This window comes from Durio zibethinus, chromosome 18 (assembly GCF_047325235.1).
Source record: "Durio zibethinus cultivar Kanyao isolate XHJ-2024 chromosome 18, ASM4732523v1, whole genome shotgun sequence".
Lineage (NCBI taxonomy): Eukaryota > Viridiplantae > Streptophyta > Magnoliopsida > Malvales > Malvaceae > Durio > Durio zibethinus.
The window spans coordinates 20,405,613-20,426,921 of NC_143179.1; the positions used below are offsets into that span (position 1 = coordinate 20,405,613).

The window sequence follows — 21,309 nt, forward strand, 5'->3', positions numbered from 1 at the left end:
GCTAATGATTTGATGAAATTTATTAAAATAATTGGATTTTATATATTTAACAAATATTAATATTTTTATTAATATAAATTAAAGTTGGATAATTCATTTGAGAAATCAAGAATAATTGAGTGATTATCTTTGCAATTTACGCTTCTTGTCACGGTTGAAAATTTTAGATTAAAAAAATTGCTTAAAAAATACAATAAAAATATAATTAAAAATTTTAAATATTTAATATTATTATAAAAATATATTATTAATAATTAAAATATTAAAAATATATGTAAAATATTAAAATATTAAAAATATAGGTTACTCATAAAATAACCCACTTGTTTTTCTTCCAATCCTTATTCAACTTCTCGTCAACCGCCAAAAGAAGCTTTTCTTTTCCTTCCCCATAAAGGTCCATCCGTCCAAACCTACTCTACCAGTCCTGGTTCAATTGTTTCTCTAGGATCAGTTGACCTTTCTTCCGGTGGTAATTTCAAAAATGACCACATAAAAGCCGAATACGACTCTTTACTTACCATTTAAACAAAAAAACAAAATCCTCTTTACTTTACTCGCCCTTTGTCATGGTCAGGCCTTGGAGCGCCTCGATCATATCATGAGTAACCTTAAGTTAAGCACTAGATGAGATCTTACTGTTGAAACAGTGATTTGGAGCTGTGCATGGGTATTTAAGTACGAAAACATGTTATTGATAATGTGTGTGAGCAGTATAAGCCCTAAGCCTCAAGATATGTGAGTAAGTGTGAATCAGTAGACGGACATCCTAGAACTTGGTAGTTAGTTAGGTATTATCGGTCGAAACCATGTATAGATACCTTTAAATGGGTTGATAAAGCAACGAACAGAATGAAAGAATCATGGTGACCACAAAAAAGGTTACAGGGCCCTAAATTGGGTAAAGAAATGCCTTAAGACGATTGGGGAGAAAAGTGTTTTCATTTCAGATAGTTTTACAAATCTTGACAAAATTGCTGAAAAAGCTCTTATGCTTTTTATAGAGAGATGATTGGTGTCAGCTTTCCACCACTCCTTTGGCTAGTAGGCAAACGAGGGTCTAATTTATCTTAAGTAAGTTACTCTTAGGCACATGTGATATCTAAGTGGGCGAGCATCATACGGTCACAAGTGTGGCACGATGTCTTCTCGGGATATAATAAACCTGAGAATGATCAAGGTGGACAAACCTCGTATCACGTCGTTATGTTAAACTATGAGGTTAGATGGTAGTATTTGCAATGCCCATTGGTTTCCCCTCATTGAGCCAAAAAGATCATGAGATGATGTTTTACGTAGGAAGGGCACCATTGAGCCTAAGGGATGAGTGGTAGCAAGCAGGCAATTTGCTAGACCTTTGTAGTCAATCGACAGAGGTGTGCTATGGGTGAGTAGCACACTCGAGTTTTTCAAGACGGGACAAGCATGATGTCAGGTGTCCATCATGTGTGCAGTTAGTCTAGAATGAGGCCCTGAGATATAAGTTTCGTAAGACAAGATAAGCCTAATGTGGCTCTAGGCTGGCTATTGACCAATATTCGAGTAGTGCCTTCAGGATCAAGGCACGAGAGCTTGCATATGTTACAGGCGAGCATGGTGTTGGGTTCTCACCATACCATAATGAGATAATACCACGAGAACTAAAGCTATGCGCCATTATAAGTAAAGATAGGTTGGTGCTTGAAACATTGATTTCTATGAGCAAAGATAGGTGCTCAAGACCACCTTAAGAATAATGGATTGAGAATTACGATGGGAGTTGGATTCTTTCCTATTGAGTTTAAAAATGTTGCATGTAACCTTATAGGGTCTAAGCTAAGAAGAGCTCACGAGTATGCGGCTTGAAAGATCGGTAATGATCTATCCATGGAGAAATAGACTTGAGAAAAATTGACCTTAACTAAAAGTAATCTTAGTGACGCATGAATGTATAATTTCGGTAAAAAAAATACACAGGCCGTGACACGTGGTATCAAGCCATGTTTAGCTCAATGGTGAGACTAACGCGGCTCGAAGGTATGGGCATGATAATGAAAAATTGAGGCTGTACTAAGTTTGAAAATAGCTATTGAGGCAAGATTGTGATATCGTGGCTATGTGGGCTTGAGAATTAGCCATCGATGCATGCTATGGCAAAAATGACTTAGATGAAAGGCTTTTGAGTGAACTCTTAGATGCCAAGTGAAAAGGTACAGGAGTTTAGCTACACTTAGTAGACAGCGTTGGATCATGCGAGCATGTAATGCTCATTGAGTGGTGGATAATAGATGAGACTAAAATGCAAAAAAGGCACACACCATGGAAATGTTGTTTGAGTAAGACCATGTAGGTCGAATGAGTTTTGTCTTAAGGGACATGAGTCATGCGTATTGAGATCAATTACTAACATAGGCACTTGTTGTATGATGCAATACCTTAGCAGGGGTACAAGCCAAGTATTTAGATCCAAGCGTTGAGTCATGCTACAAAGGCAGATGAGTTTGAGTTGACTGAGGATTAAAGCCATGAGTTTGTGGTCAATAGACCATGATGTTGTTTGGTTTAGGAAGCGAGTAAGCATGAATTGGCCAATTAACAAGGCCTTGAGTTGTACAAGTTAGAAGACCGATTGAGTTAAGCAAAATCGAGGGTATTGGCATTCAAATTACATCCGATTAGTGGACTAGACGAGTTTGAACAAGTTAGAGGACTCAGTGTTTAGTGTAAATCAAAGGATCTTAGAGTTTTGTACGGGCTTTGAGTTGGTCCTTTGAGGATGAGTTGTGGAACCATTACGGAGACATGATTGCATATAACGCTGAGTTGAGTGCAAGTAAAAGTATAAGAGACTTGTGATTTCCTGTGGAACTGAGCAAAAGTGGTGAAGCCTATAAAATATCTAAGCGTGAGTTTAACTCTAAGATAACAAGTGTTAAGGTGCCGTCACAAGAGCGGTTGGCCAAAAGGTCGCACCTAGAGGGATGACTTTGGAAGGGTCGAAAGGACCTGAGTTGAGAGATGACCAAAGTGTTCGAATACTACCCTGCTAAGGTTTATCATAAGTGGTGTCGTATGAGTGTGGTTGACCCAAGCACCACGTCTAGAGGAGCACATCGAAGAGCCAGTGCTATAGGCATGTGGTTGGTGTAATAGGTCACGTCCGACGGGGCACATCAATGTGTGGTAAAGCAAGTGATCATTCATTCTACTGAGGGTCATGCTCAATAAGAGTGCCTCGAGGTCACAACATGATGTGATCATGGGTAAAGCAATATAGTGGCACCAACAAAAAATGAAATGAGTGTAGACCAGAGATGAAATCAATACAAAAATGCATTGAAGCTAAGATGATCCCTTTACATTGGTAATAGACGAATACTGTGAGGGGTGCCCCATGTGATGGGATCTTGAACTAATCTTTGAGGGCACAAGTGAGAGACATATGAGAAAATATCAACTATATATAACAAAAGAGTTAGGTGTGGTCTTGGCATCAATGAAGGCATCGACATAGTAAGTAGGGGAAAATGTTATGGTCAGGCCCTAGGGTGCTTCGGTCCTGCCATGATTGACCCTAAGCTGAGTAACAAATAAGGTCTTGCTGTCAAAACAATGCTCTTAGAGCTGTGCGTAGGCATTTAAGCATGGGAACTTGTTGCTGATAGTATGTGTAGGCTATGTGAGCCTTAAGTCCTAAGATGCGCAGGCAAATGCGAGCCAGTGGGTGAGCACCCTAAAGCCTGGTAGCCAGTTAGATGCTATCGATCGAAGTCATATGCAGGCACCTTCGAATAGGTTGATGGAGCAAAGAGTATAATCAAAGAATCATGGTAACTAAGAAAAAGCTCACGAGATCCTGAGTTGGCTAAAAAAAAGCCTTAAAATGACTGAAAAGAAAAGTATCCCCATTTCAGACAATCTTACGATTCTTGATAAGATGGCTAGAAAAGCTCTTATGTTCTTTATAGGGGAATGACTGATGTCAGCTCTCCATCATCTCCTTAGCTAGTGGGTAGATGGGGGCTTAATTAGTCTGAAGTAAACTACTCCTAAGCACATGTGGTGTATAGGTGGGCGAGTATCATCGGGTCACAAGTGTGGCATAGTGTCTCATCAAGACATGGTAAACTCGATGACAATTGAGGCTAATAGGCCTCATATCGCACCATTGCGTTGAACCATAGGGTTAGGCGATAACATTCACTATGTCCCTTGATTTCCCCTCTTTGAGCCAAAAGAATCATAAGATGGTGTTTGCGTAAGAACACTACCATCGAGCCTGAAAGATGGGCAGGCTAGCAAGCAGGTACCCTACTAGTCCTTGTAGCCAATCGGTAGAGGTGTGTTGCAGGCCATAGGCATGATGTCGAGTGTCCATCATGTGTTTGGGTTGCCTAGAATGAGGTTAAGGGCTTCGTGGGATGATATGAGCCTAGTGTGGCTCTGATCTTGCTATTGACCAACATTTGAGTAGTGCTTTTGGGACCAAGGAACGAGAGCTTACATATATTGCAGGCGAGCATATTGTTAGGTTTTTACTATACCAAATTGAGATAATATCACGAGAACTGGGGTTGTGCACCCTTATGAGCAAAAGTGGGTCGGTGCTTAAAACCTTGATGCTTGTGGATAGAAATGAGTGCTGGAAGCCACCTTTAGAATTGTAGACTAAGAATCATGATAGGAGTTGGGTTCCTCCGTATTGAATTTGGGAATATTGCGTGTAACCCTATAGAGTTTGAGTTAAAAAGAGCTCTCTAAGTATGCAGCTTGGAGGATCAATAATGATCTACCCGCGGAGAAATGAACTAAAAAAAAGCGGATTTCAATTAAGAGTAGTTATGATGTCTTACGGATAAGTAATTTCGGTAAAAGAAACGCGCGGCCCGTTACACCCTTCCTGTGCTTTTGAATAGTCAGGAGCCAAGTAGTACCTGCCAACCCAATTGTGTTGGGACCCAGCTCATGGTTCACGAGCCTTGCCCACCCAATATCATTGAGTTTAACATTGAAAATAGAATCCAGCATTACATTGCTGGATTTGATGTCCCGATGAACTACTCACTGCTCCCACTCTTCATGAAGATACAGAATTGCAGACGCTAATTCAAGAGATATCCTATACCTAACAGGCCAAGAAAGTGGAGCTCTGTCACCTACGAGGTGGAAATCTAGGCTACCATTTGGCATGAACTCGGCGACGAGTAAGAAGTCACTGCTGTCATAGCACCAAACAATTAGTTGCACCAGATTCTGGTGTCTTAATTAACTGGCTAATGAGCTTCACTTAGATACTTCTTTTTCCCTTGTTTGGACCCTCTTGAAGTCCTTTTTACGGCCACTACCATGTCTAAATCAGGTAGGTGACCCCTATAAACTGCACCAAACCCTCCTCCACCCAACTTTCTTTGTTCTGAGAAATTGTTGGTAAGCAGAGACAAGATGAAAACCTTCTAGGTCCAGCTGCTCTTTCAAGGGCATCATTGATTGATGTTAAGTTTCCTGTCTCTTTTGTTATCCCTTTTGTAATCTTCTTCCACTGCCAGAAAATGACAATCGCTAGAACGGTCCCAAGCTATCAAAACTCCAAGTGGAACTACAGTACCTAATACTATTTTGACACTTCTTGATGTACTTCCACCAGTTTCCTCTCTTTCCAAAATTGAATTGAACTCCCACGATTGAAGAATATGTTGCTCTGTACTCACACCTGCAGCAGCTGAAAACCCAACCATGACCCACTCAGGTAGAGCCTCCATAAGATCAATTTGATGACTAGACTAGAATTGTCATGAGGATTATTGGTGGTGTGGTAGCTCCAAGATGCACTCAAATTCTTAGTAGTAGCATTGTAAGTAATCAATTCATTCTCAGCATCGTTACATTCCATATGGTTTAGACGGCTGACATGATTGAGTTGTTCGTCGATCCTTGTGTGGATTATCAAGTTGATCAGGATTCCAACCATTTTTTTAAGTGTCTAACTCAACTACAACAACTTGGCCCAAAGTCGAAACCCACTGCGCGATGTTAAAAGAGCCTAGACGTCCAGCAGCCGAATTTAGGCCCCATTTGGAATGAGTGCATTTGAGCACTTTTTTGTGTAATTGCACCGTGCTTTACTGTTTGGCTAGGAGAGGCACGAGGGCCCTTTCTGATTATTCTTACGTGGCTCCCATGAAAGAGTTAAACTCTACTGACGACAAAGGTGTGTGGTCGCTCACCACATCATTTTTTTTTTATATTTTTGACATTTTTGTCTTTTTGTCTTTTTTTATTTTTTAAGTATGAAATAATATTTTAATCTAAAATAATAAATAAATTTTATTATTATATTATGAACTAAAAAACTATTATTATATAAATTTTATTAATATATAAAAAATTAATATATGAATATTATATTATGTACTAAAAATAAAATTTATTATATTATTATATTATTTTAGCTAAAATAAATAACTACATAATTAATAAATTTATTTTAAAATATCATTTGATATATTATTTTTATTAATTTTTAATTATTTATTAATAAAAGTATTATTTGATATAAAATAATTTAATAATTTTGTAATAATTTATTAATTTTATAAATATTAAATAATTTAAATTTTTTATTATATATAAATTTTAATTTAATATTTTTAATGATTATTTTTTATTAAATTTATCTCACTGTTATTTTTACGTTAGCATTCAAATAATATTTTAATCACTAATTTTATTTTCATTGCTACAAACTCAATTTTATCTCACATAACTAATTTTATTTTTACTATTATTTTTAATCTCATTAAAATTAATCACATCGTCAATAATCTTTATTGAGATTTGAAATCCAATAGAAACAAAAGAAAGCATATTTTATTTATCTAAATTATTACTATTATCATTGAAAAGCATAAAGAAAAATATTATAAATTTTATCTAAATTTTGTCCTACAAAATTACATACTCTTTTCTTCCCGTTTTCTTTGTCCATCTTTTTTTTTTTTTTTTTGAAATGTCTTAAAATTATGTCATATTTTCTTTTTTAAACATCTAAAATTTTTATCTTTTTTATTTTAAAATTATTGTTATGATTTTTTTATTTTTTGACATTAAAAATAATGAAATTTTAAATTTATAAAAAAAATTAAATTTTAATATTAAATATATTAAAATCAAATCTTTTTCTTAAATTTCGTGAAAATCAATACATAACTAGAATATGGGATGGAGGGAGTAATTTATAATCACCTCTAATACTTAATTTTGTAGAAAATGAAGGAAGAAGTGGATATTCACGTGGCACAACTTTCTTCCTCCATTTTTTTTTTAAATTTTTTATTTTATTTATATATTTTTTAAAATTTTTTATTTTTTTGATTTATTTTTTATTAGATAAATTTTATAAAAAAAATTAATAAAGGTAAAAATGATAAAGCAATAATTGTTTGATTGGTTGTAATTTGCACCAATCCAATATAAGTATTTTTTTTTTTTTTAAATAGATCAGATCGAGGTATTTTTTAAAATAGAGTCAACTTAGAGATTAATTTAAGGTATTTTATCTCATCTCAAGTGCCCATGTGATACTTTTTTTTTTTTTTTGTTTAAAGGTTTTTTTTTTCATTTTTTTAATTTTTTTTTACTATTACGTTTTATTAGATGTTTATAATAAAAAAAATTAATTAAGATAAAAATGATAAAATAACTTTTATCAAATGAGTTTTGATTCATCATGGTCTAATCGAATTTTTTAAATAGAGCTCAGGTCAGAGTAAAGTTTTAGATGTTACATCTTGATTTTGATATTATAAATATATATTTTATCATTTATTTAATTTTATATTTATATATTATAAATAATATTATTTAATATCATAATAAATATAAGTTCATTTAATAAATTCACTTGTCATCCCATTTAATTTTTTGTCATTTTTTTGTTTTTTAAAATTTTATTTATTAGATAAATTTTGTAAAGAAAAAATCAATTAATATATAAACAACAAAACAATCTAAATTTAATGAGTTTCGATTCATTATGATCCAATGATGTGATTTTTTTTTAAAGAGATTTTGTCAAATTTTATTTTTTTGAATAATTTAAATCAAGTCAAGATCAAGTTTAAGATATTTGACCTCAATTTTTCTCAAAATATATAAAAATATATTTATAATTTATTTAATTTATATTTATATATACATTATATTAATAAAAATATTATTTAATTATAGATATATATTTTATTTTAATTTAAAAATTGAATAATCTATTTATTTTAATTTTTTTACCAAAAATATATATAATTTAAAAAAAAAAAAAAAAAAACTATCTCTAGAGCACGAATCTAAGTCTAGGGCCTATAATTGAAAAAGACAACATAGAAATTGGGACGATCCAAAAGTTGCTTTAACTAATTGTCTACTACTAAAGTCATGAGTTGATTGTCTCATGTGCAAGTTGATTGTTGACAGTATTGCTTCTAGAAAAATAATAATTAAATTTATGTATTTTTTATTGTGTGGACAGCGATACAGAGGATAAAAATGCAACTATTAATAAAATAAGGTCGTTGTATCAAAGACCTTAAGGTAATGTATCCACATCAACCGTCGCAAACATTGTCCATTCTAATGCTAATTAAAAAAAAATGGTTCCAAATAAAATTTAATATAAAAAATATACAAGACATTTATGATTTATAAGAAATGTTAAAAAAATGCTAAAGAAATTGGATTAATTAAAATCTCTCTCTTTCTCTCTAGTTTTTTTTTTTTTTTTTTTAATTTGAGAAAGGATTATTCTAATTCATTTCGTTAAATAAGAAAATGTATTGAGACAAATGCTTAAGTGCTCTCTTTAGCTAATTAAGACATGGATTGCAAAACGACTCAGATCACTTTCACTCATAGCGCTAAGGTGTTGAATGAAGATTCGAGCAAAACGCATAACTTTGATGTTATATTTGAGAAGATGGATTTGAGAGAATAACATTAGATTTGATTTGTTATATAAATTATGAAAATAAAATGCATATTTTATTTACAAATTAATTAAAGTTTAATATACTTATATTTTTGAAAGATATAAAAAGAATTTTAAATTCACAAATATTTATAAGTATTTCAAATTTAACATTAAATAAACATTCAACAAATCTAACGAAATTGAAAATTAATTATTAAATTATATTTACATGTATTTTATCTCACAATTTGTACTAATTTTAAAATTCAAACCCGTTCTTTTAAATCCAAATTACAAAACGAAGGTTAAAAATTTGTTTACTCTACCTAACATAGACACAAAGATGTTTCAATGGATATATACATGTATTTGGTAAAGCCATAAAGCACATACTCCAGAGTAAGCCCTGTCTCGTAGCGATGAGGATCAAAGGAAATATATGATAGCTAGCCACAAAGAGAAAGGCAAAATCATGTCGACCAACCTGGTTCAGCGCTCGAGTCATTTATTCCAGGCTCCTTAGAAATGAATGAGGGAGGAGGTAGGAATGTTATCCGAGATGATTCAGTGAGAAATTTGAGTTTTAACTTAATTCTAAACTCGTAATTTGATATTTAATTTGAGTTTAGTTATTTTTTTTAATTCGAATTTAATTTATGATTGAAATTAAATTATTCAAATTCATTTATATTTATTTTTTAATAATAAATAAGTTTGATTTTATATTTGATTTTTAACTCGATTATTGATATTTTGATTCAAATTTGATCTCGATCTTAAATTAAAATTTTTTCATATATAATTATTTGTATCAATTAAATCTAATAAATAATAATATTTTTCAAAATAACACCATAAAAATAAATTAATTAATTAAAATCTTACCGGACAACCAAATCTAAATTTTTTCTAAACACAAAAAATTTCAATCAAATTAACCAAATACAAGAACACTACTACAACACTACTTTTAAGCTTAGTACAGATTGATTATTATTGTTGAATGGAAGCCATTCAACAATAGAATATCCCTCGGATTCTGAAACAACATTAAAGTGAGAAAAAAGACAACAAATTATATAAAGATGAATTATAAAGAAAAATAAGATTATTAAGTACCTAAAATCTCCAAAGCTGGTGAAGTTTCCATAGCTGCCTCTAGAGAAGTTTAACGGCAAAACTCAATGTAAAAAATAATTCAAGCACAATTTTTTTCAAAGCAACTGAACTTCATTCTAAATTTTCAATAATCTAATAAAGATAAATGCTTATTAACTAGATCAGTACTTAAAAATGGAAATCAATGTTTCAATCAAATTTGATGAAAATGATAGGAAAAAAAAGAAAACAATTAACATTGAAAGCTAAGGTTCTATTCAATAGCCAAAGCATGTCTCTAGCCTCTTTCTTATTCACTTATAAGCTCAAATATTCTGTCAAGTATTTCTTCATTCTAGACTGTACGCTTTGGCGAGTAAGAAAATTGTTCATTTCGTATCCTAATTTGGAGATGGAAGCAGTCTATATACCTATTCTGGAATTTCTTTTTACCAAACAAAAACCATAAGAATTTAACTAATTTATCAAATGAAGTAGCTAGGCACATTTTCTTTGTCTAAAAAGAAAGGAAATGTTTGTTATGATTTATGGGGAAAGAGGGTATTTACATCCAACATTTTTGAGTGATTGCAGATTGAAAGCTGAGACTTTATTCAATTTCAGATTTATATTGCTAGCTAGCCAGACCAAATCATTCGTACAAATTATGACCAGTTCAACTTGAATATACCAACGACATATAAAATGACTGAGTTCAAAGTAGCCTAAAGCAGAGCCCCGAAAGCAGTAAACTTCCATTCAGATTATTTCATAACAAACTACTCTACAGGTTAAAATCAGCGAACTATAGACCTATAAAATGAAACAAAAAAAAAATCACTTTCTAAAAAATAGAAATACAGATTTTGGCTGCTGCTTCCTACCCTTGCGGCCGTCAGTTATAGTGTCGGTTTTCTCATTACTCAGTCTTGACCTGAAGGAGTTTCGCTGTTGCTTGAGTTCTAGAGAGCTTCACTATTGTTGCCGCTGACTGGAAAAGGAAGGGGTGATGTTGCTGGGAGTAGGCATCGGCAATAGGCAGTCGGCAAGAAAGGAAGAAAATTTTGTTGATAGAAACAAATGGATGAAACGATTAAGTGAGGAAAAGAGGGGCCCTGATGAGGAAACAGAGGGAGAAAATGTTTTTGAGTGTTGTGTCGAAGATTAGGAATTTAGGGGTTTTCTGACGTGGATAAATATATTAAAAGTAGAATAATAAATATTAATAAAATATAAAAATATATATTAAAAATAAAAAGTTTGATTAAAATTGTAAACATCTAGAATTATATATTAGAATATTTTAACTCGGCTAGTTCATAACTCTAATTATCAGAGCTCAAGTTTGATTATACAACAATCCAGTCGAGATTTTTTCAAGCAGAGTTTGAATGGTTTGCAAGCATTGATATCTCATTTACATCTATAGTTGAATGTGCATGAAATATAGGAACAGGCATCTTTACAGGAAGATTTGGGAGGGCTGTCTCAAAATTCAGAACTTGAATTGCTTGCCTAATTGAGGGCCTTGAACGGCTATCGGGGTGTGCACACCATAGTCCTACAATCATCAAACACTCCGCTTGTCTTTCATCAAAATCCTGGTTCAACTTCTCATCAGCACCCAAAACAAGCTTTCCTTCCCCGTAAAGGCCCCAAACCCACTCCAACAATCCTATTTCAGTTGCTTCTCTAGGATCAGCTGACTTCCTTCCTGTAGCAATTTCTAACAATACCACTCCAAAGCTAAATATATCTGACTCTTTACTTGCCCTACCTGTGCTTATATACTCTGGAGCCAAGTAGCCTAAAGTTCCGGCCAACCCAGTTGTCTTGGGGCCTAGCTCATGGCTCATAAGTCTAGCCAATCCAAAATCACCAAGTTTTACATTGAAACTAGAGTCTAACAATACATTGCTGGATTTGATATCCCGGTGCACAACACACTGCTCGCACTCCTCATGAAGATAGAAAAGTGCGGATGCCAATCCAAGAGATATTCTGTACCTGACAGGCCAAGTAAGTGGAATTCTCTGTCGGAAAAGGTGGGAATCAAGGCTACCATTTGGCATGAACTCATAGACAAGTAAGAAATCACGCCTATCATGACACCAACCAATAAGTTGCACTAGATTCCGATGTCTTAACTGGCTAATGACCTTCACTTCTGTTGCATACTCCTTTTTCCCTTGTTTAGACCCCCTTGAAATCCTTTTTACTGCAATTGCGATGTCTAAATCAATAAGGTAACCCTTGTAAACGGCACCAAACCCTCCTTCACCCAACTTCCTCCTTTCTGAGAAGTTGTTTGTAGCAGATAAAAGATCTTTAAAAGAAAATCTTCTTGGTCCAGCTCCTGTTTCAAGGTCATCATTGATCGATGCTAAGTTTGCTTTCTCAGCGATTTTCGTTTTCCTCTGCTTCCTTCGCCACCAAATGACAAATCCTATAACTGTCCCAGCGACCAGAACACTAACAGGAACCGCAGAGCCTACTAGTGTTTTGCTCCTTCTTGCATTCTTTCCATTAGTGTCCACTTCTTCCAAACTTGAATGGAATTCCCATGATTTGAGTATATGTCTCTCCACATACTTACCAGTAGCAGCGGAAAAACCAACCATGACCCTCTCAGGTAGAACCTTCATCAGATCAATTTGAAAGGAAAGACTTGTATTTTCCAGTGGATTATTGGTGGTGAGATAATTCCAAGACATACTCAAATTCTTAGTTGTAGAATTGTAAGTAATAAAGACATATGCAGTATCTTTACTATGAAAGCTAGCATTCCATTTGGTGTAGACTGCTGAAGCAATAGAGTTGTTGTTGATCCCCACATGACCCCCAATTCCATAAGGATCCCATTCAGGATTTTCAAAAGAATCAAACTCTATCGAGACAATTTGGTTGCCAGGTGAATCACTAGTTGTGGTGTTAAATAATCCCAAAAACCCACCAGCTGAATTTGGTGGGATTTGAGATCCGACAGCAGCAAGAAAGAAGCAAATCCCATGACCATACTCAGGAGCATCAGGGGTAGTAATTTCGAAGGAAAAGAGAGCATTGAAGTCAGAGAGCTTACCCGTTTCAGAATCCCAAAGCAACACCCTGTCTGCATATGTGGCCCATCCAACTCGATTTATATAATTGACAAGGTTAAACTCTATAGTTCCGACAGCAGGTTTTGCATCACCCTGATAAATAACGCTGTTCATAGATGGGTCAAACCGGGATATTTGGAAGCTAACTGAATCAGCATAGGGAAGAACTGAAAGAATGGAAAAGAAGCAGAGTAGATTAACTGAGTTATAGAACCTGGTGGCCATGTCAATGGCTGGAAAGAGGGAGAATGCTGCAGCTTGTTGTGGTGGGAACATATATATCCGGGCTATCTAAAAGTGCTTGAAAGGTCAAATTCTGACAGCCGATTGTAGAGGTGGACCACTGAAACAGTGACTTTTATTAACTTGCAATAACAAAATTAAATTGAAATGGCAATAAAAAGAGAAAGCAATGCTCTAGTTTACTTAGTAACAGGAAGGTGAGGAGCACCTGGTTTTGAACTTATATCACGGAACAAAGCATTTAGTCAATTACCATCAACGGGAAGGAATAGAAGGATTGTCGACTTTTTCTTTGGTCTTACTAATAATAGTTTCATAAGAAGATATTTTCTTTTATTCCATCTGTTTGACTATACAATCTGTTCATAGCTTCCATATTCTCAAGCAAATATTAATTTCTGACCTTTAATACAAGTATATCTGCAAAGAGGATATCTTCTAAATGTCTAATTCTTCTTTTAATCCAAGCAATTTCCCCAATTGAAATAGTTTTTCCTTCGTTCTCATGTTCCCCTCTGTATTCTAGATCAAAAGGCAGTATGCCCTTTTTATCATTCTCAAAAACTGTTTCCTACAAATTCAAAAGTCCCAATATTGGGACAAGACAAGATTTCAACTAGCCAACGTCTTAATAGAGATCGTCCTTGCCTTGTAATAGTGAATTTTTTTTTTTTTTACAAAGGTTGTAGGCTTAATAGAGATTACATCTTAAAAGTAGTTATATGAATTAACTAAATTAAATTCTGGGTTTGCTTGTAATAATAATTTCATCGTGCATTATCCAACGGATTTACAATATGTTTAACAGCTCCAAGCAATGTGAACTGATATATCCAACAGCTTAATTTTGTTAACTTATAATTCAACTTTCTCCAATTTGTTTGGCATAAAAAAACTAGTTAGAGAAGGGGGAGTCAGCCTAAGAGGGAAAGTACATATTGGATATTAAACCCTAAGTTTAGACTATCATCTAATTGTTTAACTCAACTTTTAAGTTAGTTGTTTTTTAATAGAATTCACGTCAATGCAGCTCAACTAGCTGTCTAGAATTAATTGGCAGCAACCGGTCATTAGCCTACAATTAAATTAGCTTTAAAAATAGTTAATCACGCGGTTTTAGCATATCCTTTATATATACATTGAATATTAAGCAAATTAAGTTTCAAACCTTCTCCTTTTTTCGTTTCCAATCAAACAATGGCCTCATTGCTGCCATTAACCTCCAAACCTTCCATTAAATCCTGCAACATCCCTAGAATTATTATTCTTATATCGGCATCTACAATCACCATCACCATCCTCCTTTGCTCATTGAAAATGTTTATGGCATTTCTTTTCTGCCCACAAACACCAATAATCCAACTAAACAATCTTCTTGTTTTGAATTTCAAAGTCTCAAACTCAAATTTGGCAGCCATTTGGTTGGCCAACCTTACACTATATAACCCAAATATTGCCTTGTCAATACAAATGAATGAAATTGACGCTTCAATTCTTTACAAACATGACAATGCTCTCTCCTTAGCTACCGTGGACGATTTCGAGTTGGGTTTCAGGGAGAGAAAAGATGTGTACGTTAAGTTTGTGACGACTGGGAATGAAGGTGATCAACCAATCGTGGAATATCCACTGTTAAGGGAGATTCAAGAGGATAGGAGACATGGGAAGGTGAGCTTTCGAATAAGATTCACTGCAATTACTAGGTATGTTATTGATTGGCCTGGTTGGTGGAGAAGGCCAGTGATTATGAATCCTTATAGTATCGATTTGGATGTTAATGTTGGAGTTGGAAGAGGAAATACTGCAAGCAAGCAAGCTTCAATATTTTTTGGTGATGCCTCCAAGGATGGTTCTTTGCTTATGATGCTTACTGCTTGAATTCAAGTTTTAATTTCATCCACTTATCTTTGATAAAGAAATAGCTAGGATAGACATGGAGTTTTTTTTTGTGAATACAAAATTGTGCATAAATTAGCAATACAATTAAACACACTGCTATTAATATGATTTATAATGGGAACAATTTCGCATTTTTTGGTCATTAGACAAATTTTTTTCGTCTTTGGACAATATCTCATTTGTTGAACTTAATTTAAAAGCGTGATGGTAGAATTTCATCGTGAGTAACATTTTATAAGGAGAGAATCCTTCCATCACACATTCAAGTCAAGTCTAAAGGTACAGCAAGGTACGGCTCGACAGATCATATTGACTATATCTTATGTACCCATATTGACTGCATCTTATGACTAGAAAATATAGTCATTTTGTTGTTTGTAATTTTCTCAATAATCCATATTGACTGTATCTTATGTACCCAAAAAAATTCCATGGTGACAAAGAAAATATTGAGTGGCCATTTTTTTTCTTGGCCAGTGGGTTTCTTCTAACTTTGGTGGCTTTCTAATTAGTAAATAATTTGATGTATTTTTTTCTTCCTTTCCCCAGCATTCTTTCCTACTGGTAAATATGAGAAATTAGGATCAAAGTCAAACAAAGAAAATTATAATTCCCTGCCCCAGTTCAGGCTACGAAGTTGAGTGCAACACAAGATGATAAGAAAATGGTAACAAATCAGAAACTCATCATTATTCTTAGTAACATTTTCTAGCATCTATCTCAATCTTATTTATTGCAATCTCATATATTTATAACTTAATCCATTTATAAATTATTGAGTTGTCACCAAAATTCATGCAATAGGTTTATTATTTTAAATCATAATTGATTAATTACAATATAATAGTTGTGAATAATAAATTTTTCAACAATGATATTTCGTTGGAAAAAAATCTAAGTGAAGATGAAAATTACAAGTTCAAGCTGGCATTTGCAGTCAAAGCGTGAAAAGGAAAGGAAGACAAATCTCTCCTCCTTTCAAAGAGAAAAAACCACATCGATGGACTGTAATCGCACCTAGTCTGAAAATCACAGCACTCCTAACTTGTAATAAATTATAAGAGCAAAAACCCCTCATGCCTCCAACTCAAACCACGGCCACAACATTATTTTGAACTTTACAGAGGAAAAAATCATCGGATTTGAAAAAGAAAGAATATTGAAAGAAAGGAACGGATTCTTACCCGGAGAGATGCTGAAAGGGAAAATATCTGAGGCAGTGGGTTTTTTAGAAAAACAACGTGCAACTAAAAACATCTGGGCTTCACAAATTTAAACATTGGAGGGAATGTGTCGCTCCATTAAAATCCCTTGTGATATAGGCCGAACCCAAACCCAAAATTGATTCTATAAAACTAGGCCCAGAAAAACCCAAATATGCTTGTAAAATTAATAAAAAAATTTCTATTTACACCCAAAAAATGCTCTTCACATTTTAATTTTTTATAACAAAATACCCCAAATAAAATATTTAATTAACTTTTAATAAATTATTTTTCAGCCCTTCACATAATCATCTCTACTTCTTCCCTTTAAGTTTTGAGAATTGTATTTTTAAAAATTTTACTTACATATTTTAAAAGTGTTTAGATTTGCTTTTTTTTTTTTTTTTAAGTTTTTATATTTACATTTTTAGATATTTTTACAAGTTTTCAAACATAAAAAATTAAAAAATTTTAAAAATTTTCTATAATGTAAATGTGAAATTTATGTTTTCATGTATAAGATTTAACTAATGAAATCAAAACCAATTTAATCAAAATTAAAAATTAAAAATTGATACTCGGTGATTTATTAACTTCAAAACTTAATGATTTTAAATTGATTTTTAAGATTTATGGTCTAAGAGATTTGAGTGAATCGATTCTTGAAAAAGAAATGGTTTGAGAGGAGTGTAAAGATATTTACGTTATGTTTGGATGCATATAAATCAAAGAAATGATAGGAAAAAAAATTAAAGTTTTTTAAAAGAAATGAAATGATACATGTATCATTTGTCAGAATAGTTAAATTAATAAAGGAAATGAATTATAACAATCATTATTTGGATAAATAGTGAAAATAAAAGAAATAACTCATTATAATAGTTTTCTCCAATTATAACTTTTTTTATAAGATAACATATAATATACAAAGATATTTTCATACTACTTAGCTTGTATAAATAAATTTTTTTAAACAAAATTAAGCATGTTTAATATCATAAAATGTATTAGCTAGTTATTGATTTATTCTTAATTTTGTGTTTAATTTAGTGTGTTAATTTATTTTAACAATAATTTAGTTTGTTTTGTTGTTGAAACTTGAAAAATCATAAAATATTTATAAACTGTAATATTATATAAAATAATCATAAAAAAATTATTTTTGTAGAAAATGTCAGTAATATAATCAAATATAATCTCATAATAAAAATATGGATATAATAATCTTTTTATAAAAATAAAAATTTTTTAACTTTTTTTTTCTTAACTTTTCTCTCAAATCAGGATATAAAAAAAGTGAAGATTATAAGAGAAACTAAAAGATATTGAGTTTCTACCTTTCTCCTTTTTTTTTAATTAAAAATTTATCTAAATAAAAGAAAATTTTTTCTATTTTCATTACTTTTTTTTTTTTTATTTTCTTTTCCTTTCCTTTTACTTCCCTCAATCCAAATATAGTGTTAGAAAAATTAAATTTTAAGAGTTTTGAGTGTAATGAATAAAAATTAAGTTTTGATTTTTAAATATAAAGTGTAATTAGTAATAAAATATGAAATACATTTAGTGAGGGGCAAATAAAAGCTCTCTTAATCAAATAGCCTATATTTAGGCTTCGTAAAAAGGACTATCAATGCCCCTTCATCGGGGCTTCGATGGGATGAATGGCTCCCCACCGCATTACGGGAGTCATCTAACAGAGCCTAGTATGGCTCATACATAATCATTTGTCTTGGTTCTAATCATAAAAAATAAATGTTCATAAAATTATTATTATTATTATTATTATTATTATTATTATCTTTGTACTATTATAAAAAAAAATTTAGATAAATTTTTTTATTAAAAATAATTAAATCAAAATCCATAAATTGAAATGCTTTTCAAATGTGTCAAAATTTAAAAAATTTTAATAAAATTTTATATATTTTTTAGATATATATTTTTAATAAAAATACTAACCAAATATTTACCATGAAATAAGTATTAAACAAATTTAAATTTTAAATAATATTTTTAATAAATTTTTTACATATTATTGATTTTCATATTAAATTCTATTAATTTAATTTTTTTATTAAATTATTTTATTTTTAATTTCATAAATTTTACTTAAAAAATTTCATATAAAATTTGTCTCTATTTATAAGTAATATCACAAATACTATGATAAAAAAAGGCCTTTTTTCTATTATGAAGAGCATTTGTTTTTCCCAATGGAATATGAGACATTATTTTATTTGAATGGTGAAATAAATTAAATAACATTATTTTCTTGGCTATATCTCAAGTTGTCAACTACGTTGATGATCACAGAAACACTCTGATCAGTCTAATACAAACATATGGATCATCTACGGTTTCAAGCCTACACCATCGCCGGCCAACTTGCACGGCTCTACCCCACAATTTGCCTTCAATTATTCTGCGACCTTTATTGACAGGTGTAGCTGCATCCAAAAAGCATAAAATTTTAACAGTGTTAACTTTGATGAGTTATGAGCATCCATCTCAATGAATCCAGTTTCAGGAAAAAAAAAATCAATAAAGGAAGGAACTTTGCTTTTCCTTGCCATCTTGGTGTATTAGCTTGTAAAAAACTAGAGTTTTACATGCAACTCTGAATGTCTGATGGCATTTGAAGCTACAGTATCTGCAAAGTAAGCAGTTACATCAATCACAGTCAATTAGAGCCGAAAGGATGTTTTCCAGATGAAAATTAAGTTATTTAAGATTTTAATCATTGGTGAAATCATTTCCTTGAAAAGAATCTGACCTTGTAAGATTTCATCTCTTCACTGATGATCAAAATTTCATTAAGCAGATTAGAAGAAAAAGAAGAGTCTTGCTCCTGTTGGTTTTCGTCAGTCCAGGAACCTGTAAAATGCATCCCTAATGGCCCTGGCAGATTCAATATGCCATCATGCTAGGTATAGATTCATTACTTCTAATCATTATTAAGATCTATCATATCATTTCCCGGAAAAAAGAAAAGAAAGAAAATTACCAACAGAACTGTAATTCAGCTGAAATGTGATTCTTGGAAACTTAATTAGCAGATCTTAATATATATAGTTACAACAAAGATGATCTGAAACTTACAGAAAAAATTGCACATAAATAAACACAACATTACTCATGTGCTTCCCATCTGACATCCTGAAACACTCGCCGGCAATGACTGGATTCTTCATGATGACAACCCTCATCAAAATTCTGGGAATAGCTGACAGCATCATAGTGAAAAGACAATGGCTTTGATCCATATATGCTGCTCTTGCCATCCCTTACCAACCTTCTCAGCAGATTTCTCCATCTCCTCCGTCTCTTGTCACTGCTGCTGATATGATGGATCCGTGAGTACTCCATTTCTTCATGCACAGGGAAGCATGAAGGGGACATCATATAACACCCCGAAAAATAAGAGGATCGCCGGCGGCTGATGAGATCTCTCTCCATTTGAGACGTTGGGTTTCTTCTTTTCTTTCTTTCTTCTTCTTCTTTTTTACCTTACTAGAGCTGAACTTGATTTAGGTTTGAATTTGATGATGTCAAGTTTCTCATGTGTTTCCTCAACAATCATATGAGTGAGAAAAGGATGTTGTGTCTTCTATAAGTATCAAGCATGATGGCAAAGAATGCAAGATTTATCCTTTTTTGCAGTGGGCCATTAATGTATGCCAAAAACTTGTAGGCTACTAAGCCTGACTAAATTGGATTAGTAAAAACAGCAGGTCAATAATCATGTGATCCCAGCAAATACTATGTTTTTTGTTTTCTTTTACAAAGAAGGCAGGCAGGAGAAAAAATTACTTGAAATTTGAATTTCAAGTATGCTAGATGTCACTGGCTGCATGCATAAGTTGAACTAACCTCTGGGTTTGAGTATTTTATTATGTTTTTTTCACTGACCTTCTGATGGGTTACAAGGAATAACCTTCCTTACTACCCATCAATTTCCAAACTGATCTGATGTGATAAAAATGAGCTTTGGATTCTTACAGGGTCTAAACAAAGGAAGTCCAAGTGGTTCTAATTGCTCTGCTGATTTTGATCCAATAATTGCAAGGAAATTACAAAAATTAAAGTTAATAACAGCAAAACAACATTCATGTAGTGGCAGATAACATTGTGTTGTTCTTAACCTGTCCACTTTGCTAGATGAGAAAGCATTGGTCATCAAACTACTTAAAAACTTTAATCATTATAACATTAACTTTCTTTTAATATATGATGGGTAAGCACATTAATTTGTGAAGACATGCTCGTGAGTATTTTCATTTTCATGAAATAAAACACATGAAGAATCTCAATCAAACGATGTTGATTGATTTGAGCAGCTTGGTTTGTTATTTCTTAAGTAAGATTAATGGTGTTAGTTGTGAAAAGAGTGAGTTTGAAGCCTTAATTTATATGCTGAAAGATTCTGTTAACTATGCAAAATACAATAAATAAAAAATAGACAAAGCAAAGAAGAATTAGCTGAAGGGATTAAAGCATGTGATTTTGGTACAACAAAACCTGCAGCGGCCACACCCACCGAAACTGGTGGGGACTTGGGGGTTCTTTGTCGTATAATATCTGAAAATATTTTAATGGGAAAAAAGAGATAAGAGCAAAGCAGAGTACACGGTACACACTGTCATATGCAAAAGTTTCACTCCTCTAGGATTCAGTGTCCCCAGCTCCATCCCCTTTTTATCGTCTTCTGTCTTTGGATTCTGTTTTCATCTTTATAATAAAGAAAAGTATACGATATACATGAATTATTTTTTTTAATTTGGTTAGTGAGTTGATGATTGTGATGTAAAATAAAGCTATGAAATAGTGC

General features: G+C 32.5%; 1 protein-coding gene and 2 pseudogenes across 2 annotated transcripts; all 3 read right to left on the bottom strand.

The window, feature by feature from the left end:
- Nucleotides 1–307: 307 nt before the first annotated feature.
- LOC111301033 (L-type lectin-domain containing receptor kinase IX.1 pseudogene) lies at nt 308–6,284 on the bottom strand (annotated as a pseudogene).
- Nucleotides 6,285–10,624: 4,340 nt separating this feature from the next.
- LOC149513857 (L-type lectin-domain containing receptor kinase IX.1 pseudogene) lies at nt 10,625–13,499 on the bottom strand (annotated as a pseudogene). The gene has a single exon (XR_016329974.1). The product of XR_016329974.1 is annotated as an L-type lectin-domain containing receptor kinase IX.1 pseudogene (transcript).
- A 5,149-nt stretch (nt 13,500–18,648) lies between these two features.
- LOC149513858 (uncharacterized) lies at nt 18,649–19,976 on the bottom strand. The gene is made up of 2 exons (XM_089746863.1): nt 19,255–19,976; nt 18,649–19,131 (listed from the first exon to the last, which is right to left on the bottom strand). Exon 1 carries the CDS (start codon nt 19,935–19,937, stop codon nt 19,611–19,613), a length of 327 nt encoding a protein of 108 aa, XP_089602989.1. The 5' UTR covers nt 19,938–19,976; the 3' UTR covers nt 18,649–19,131; nt 19,255–19,610.
- Between the last annotated feature and the right edge of the window lie 1,333 nt (nt 19,977–21,309).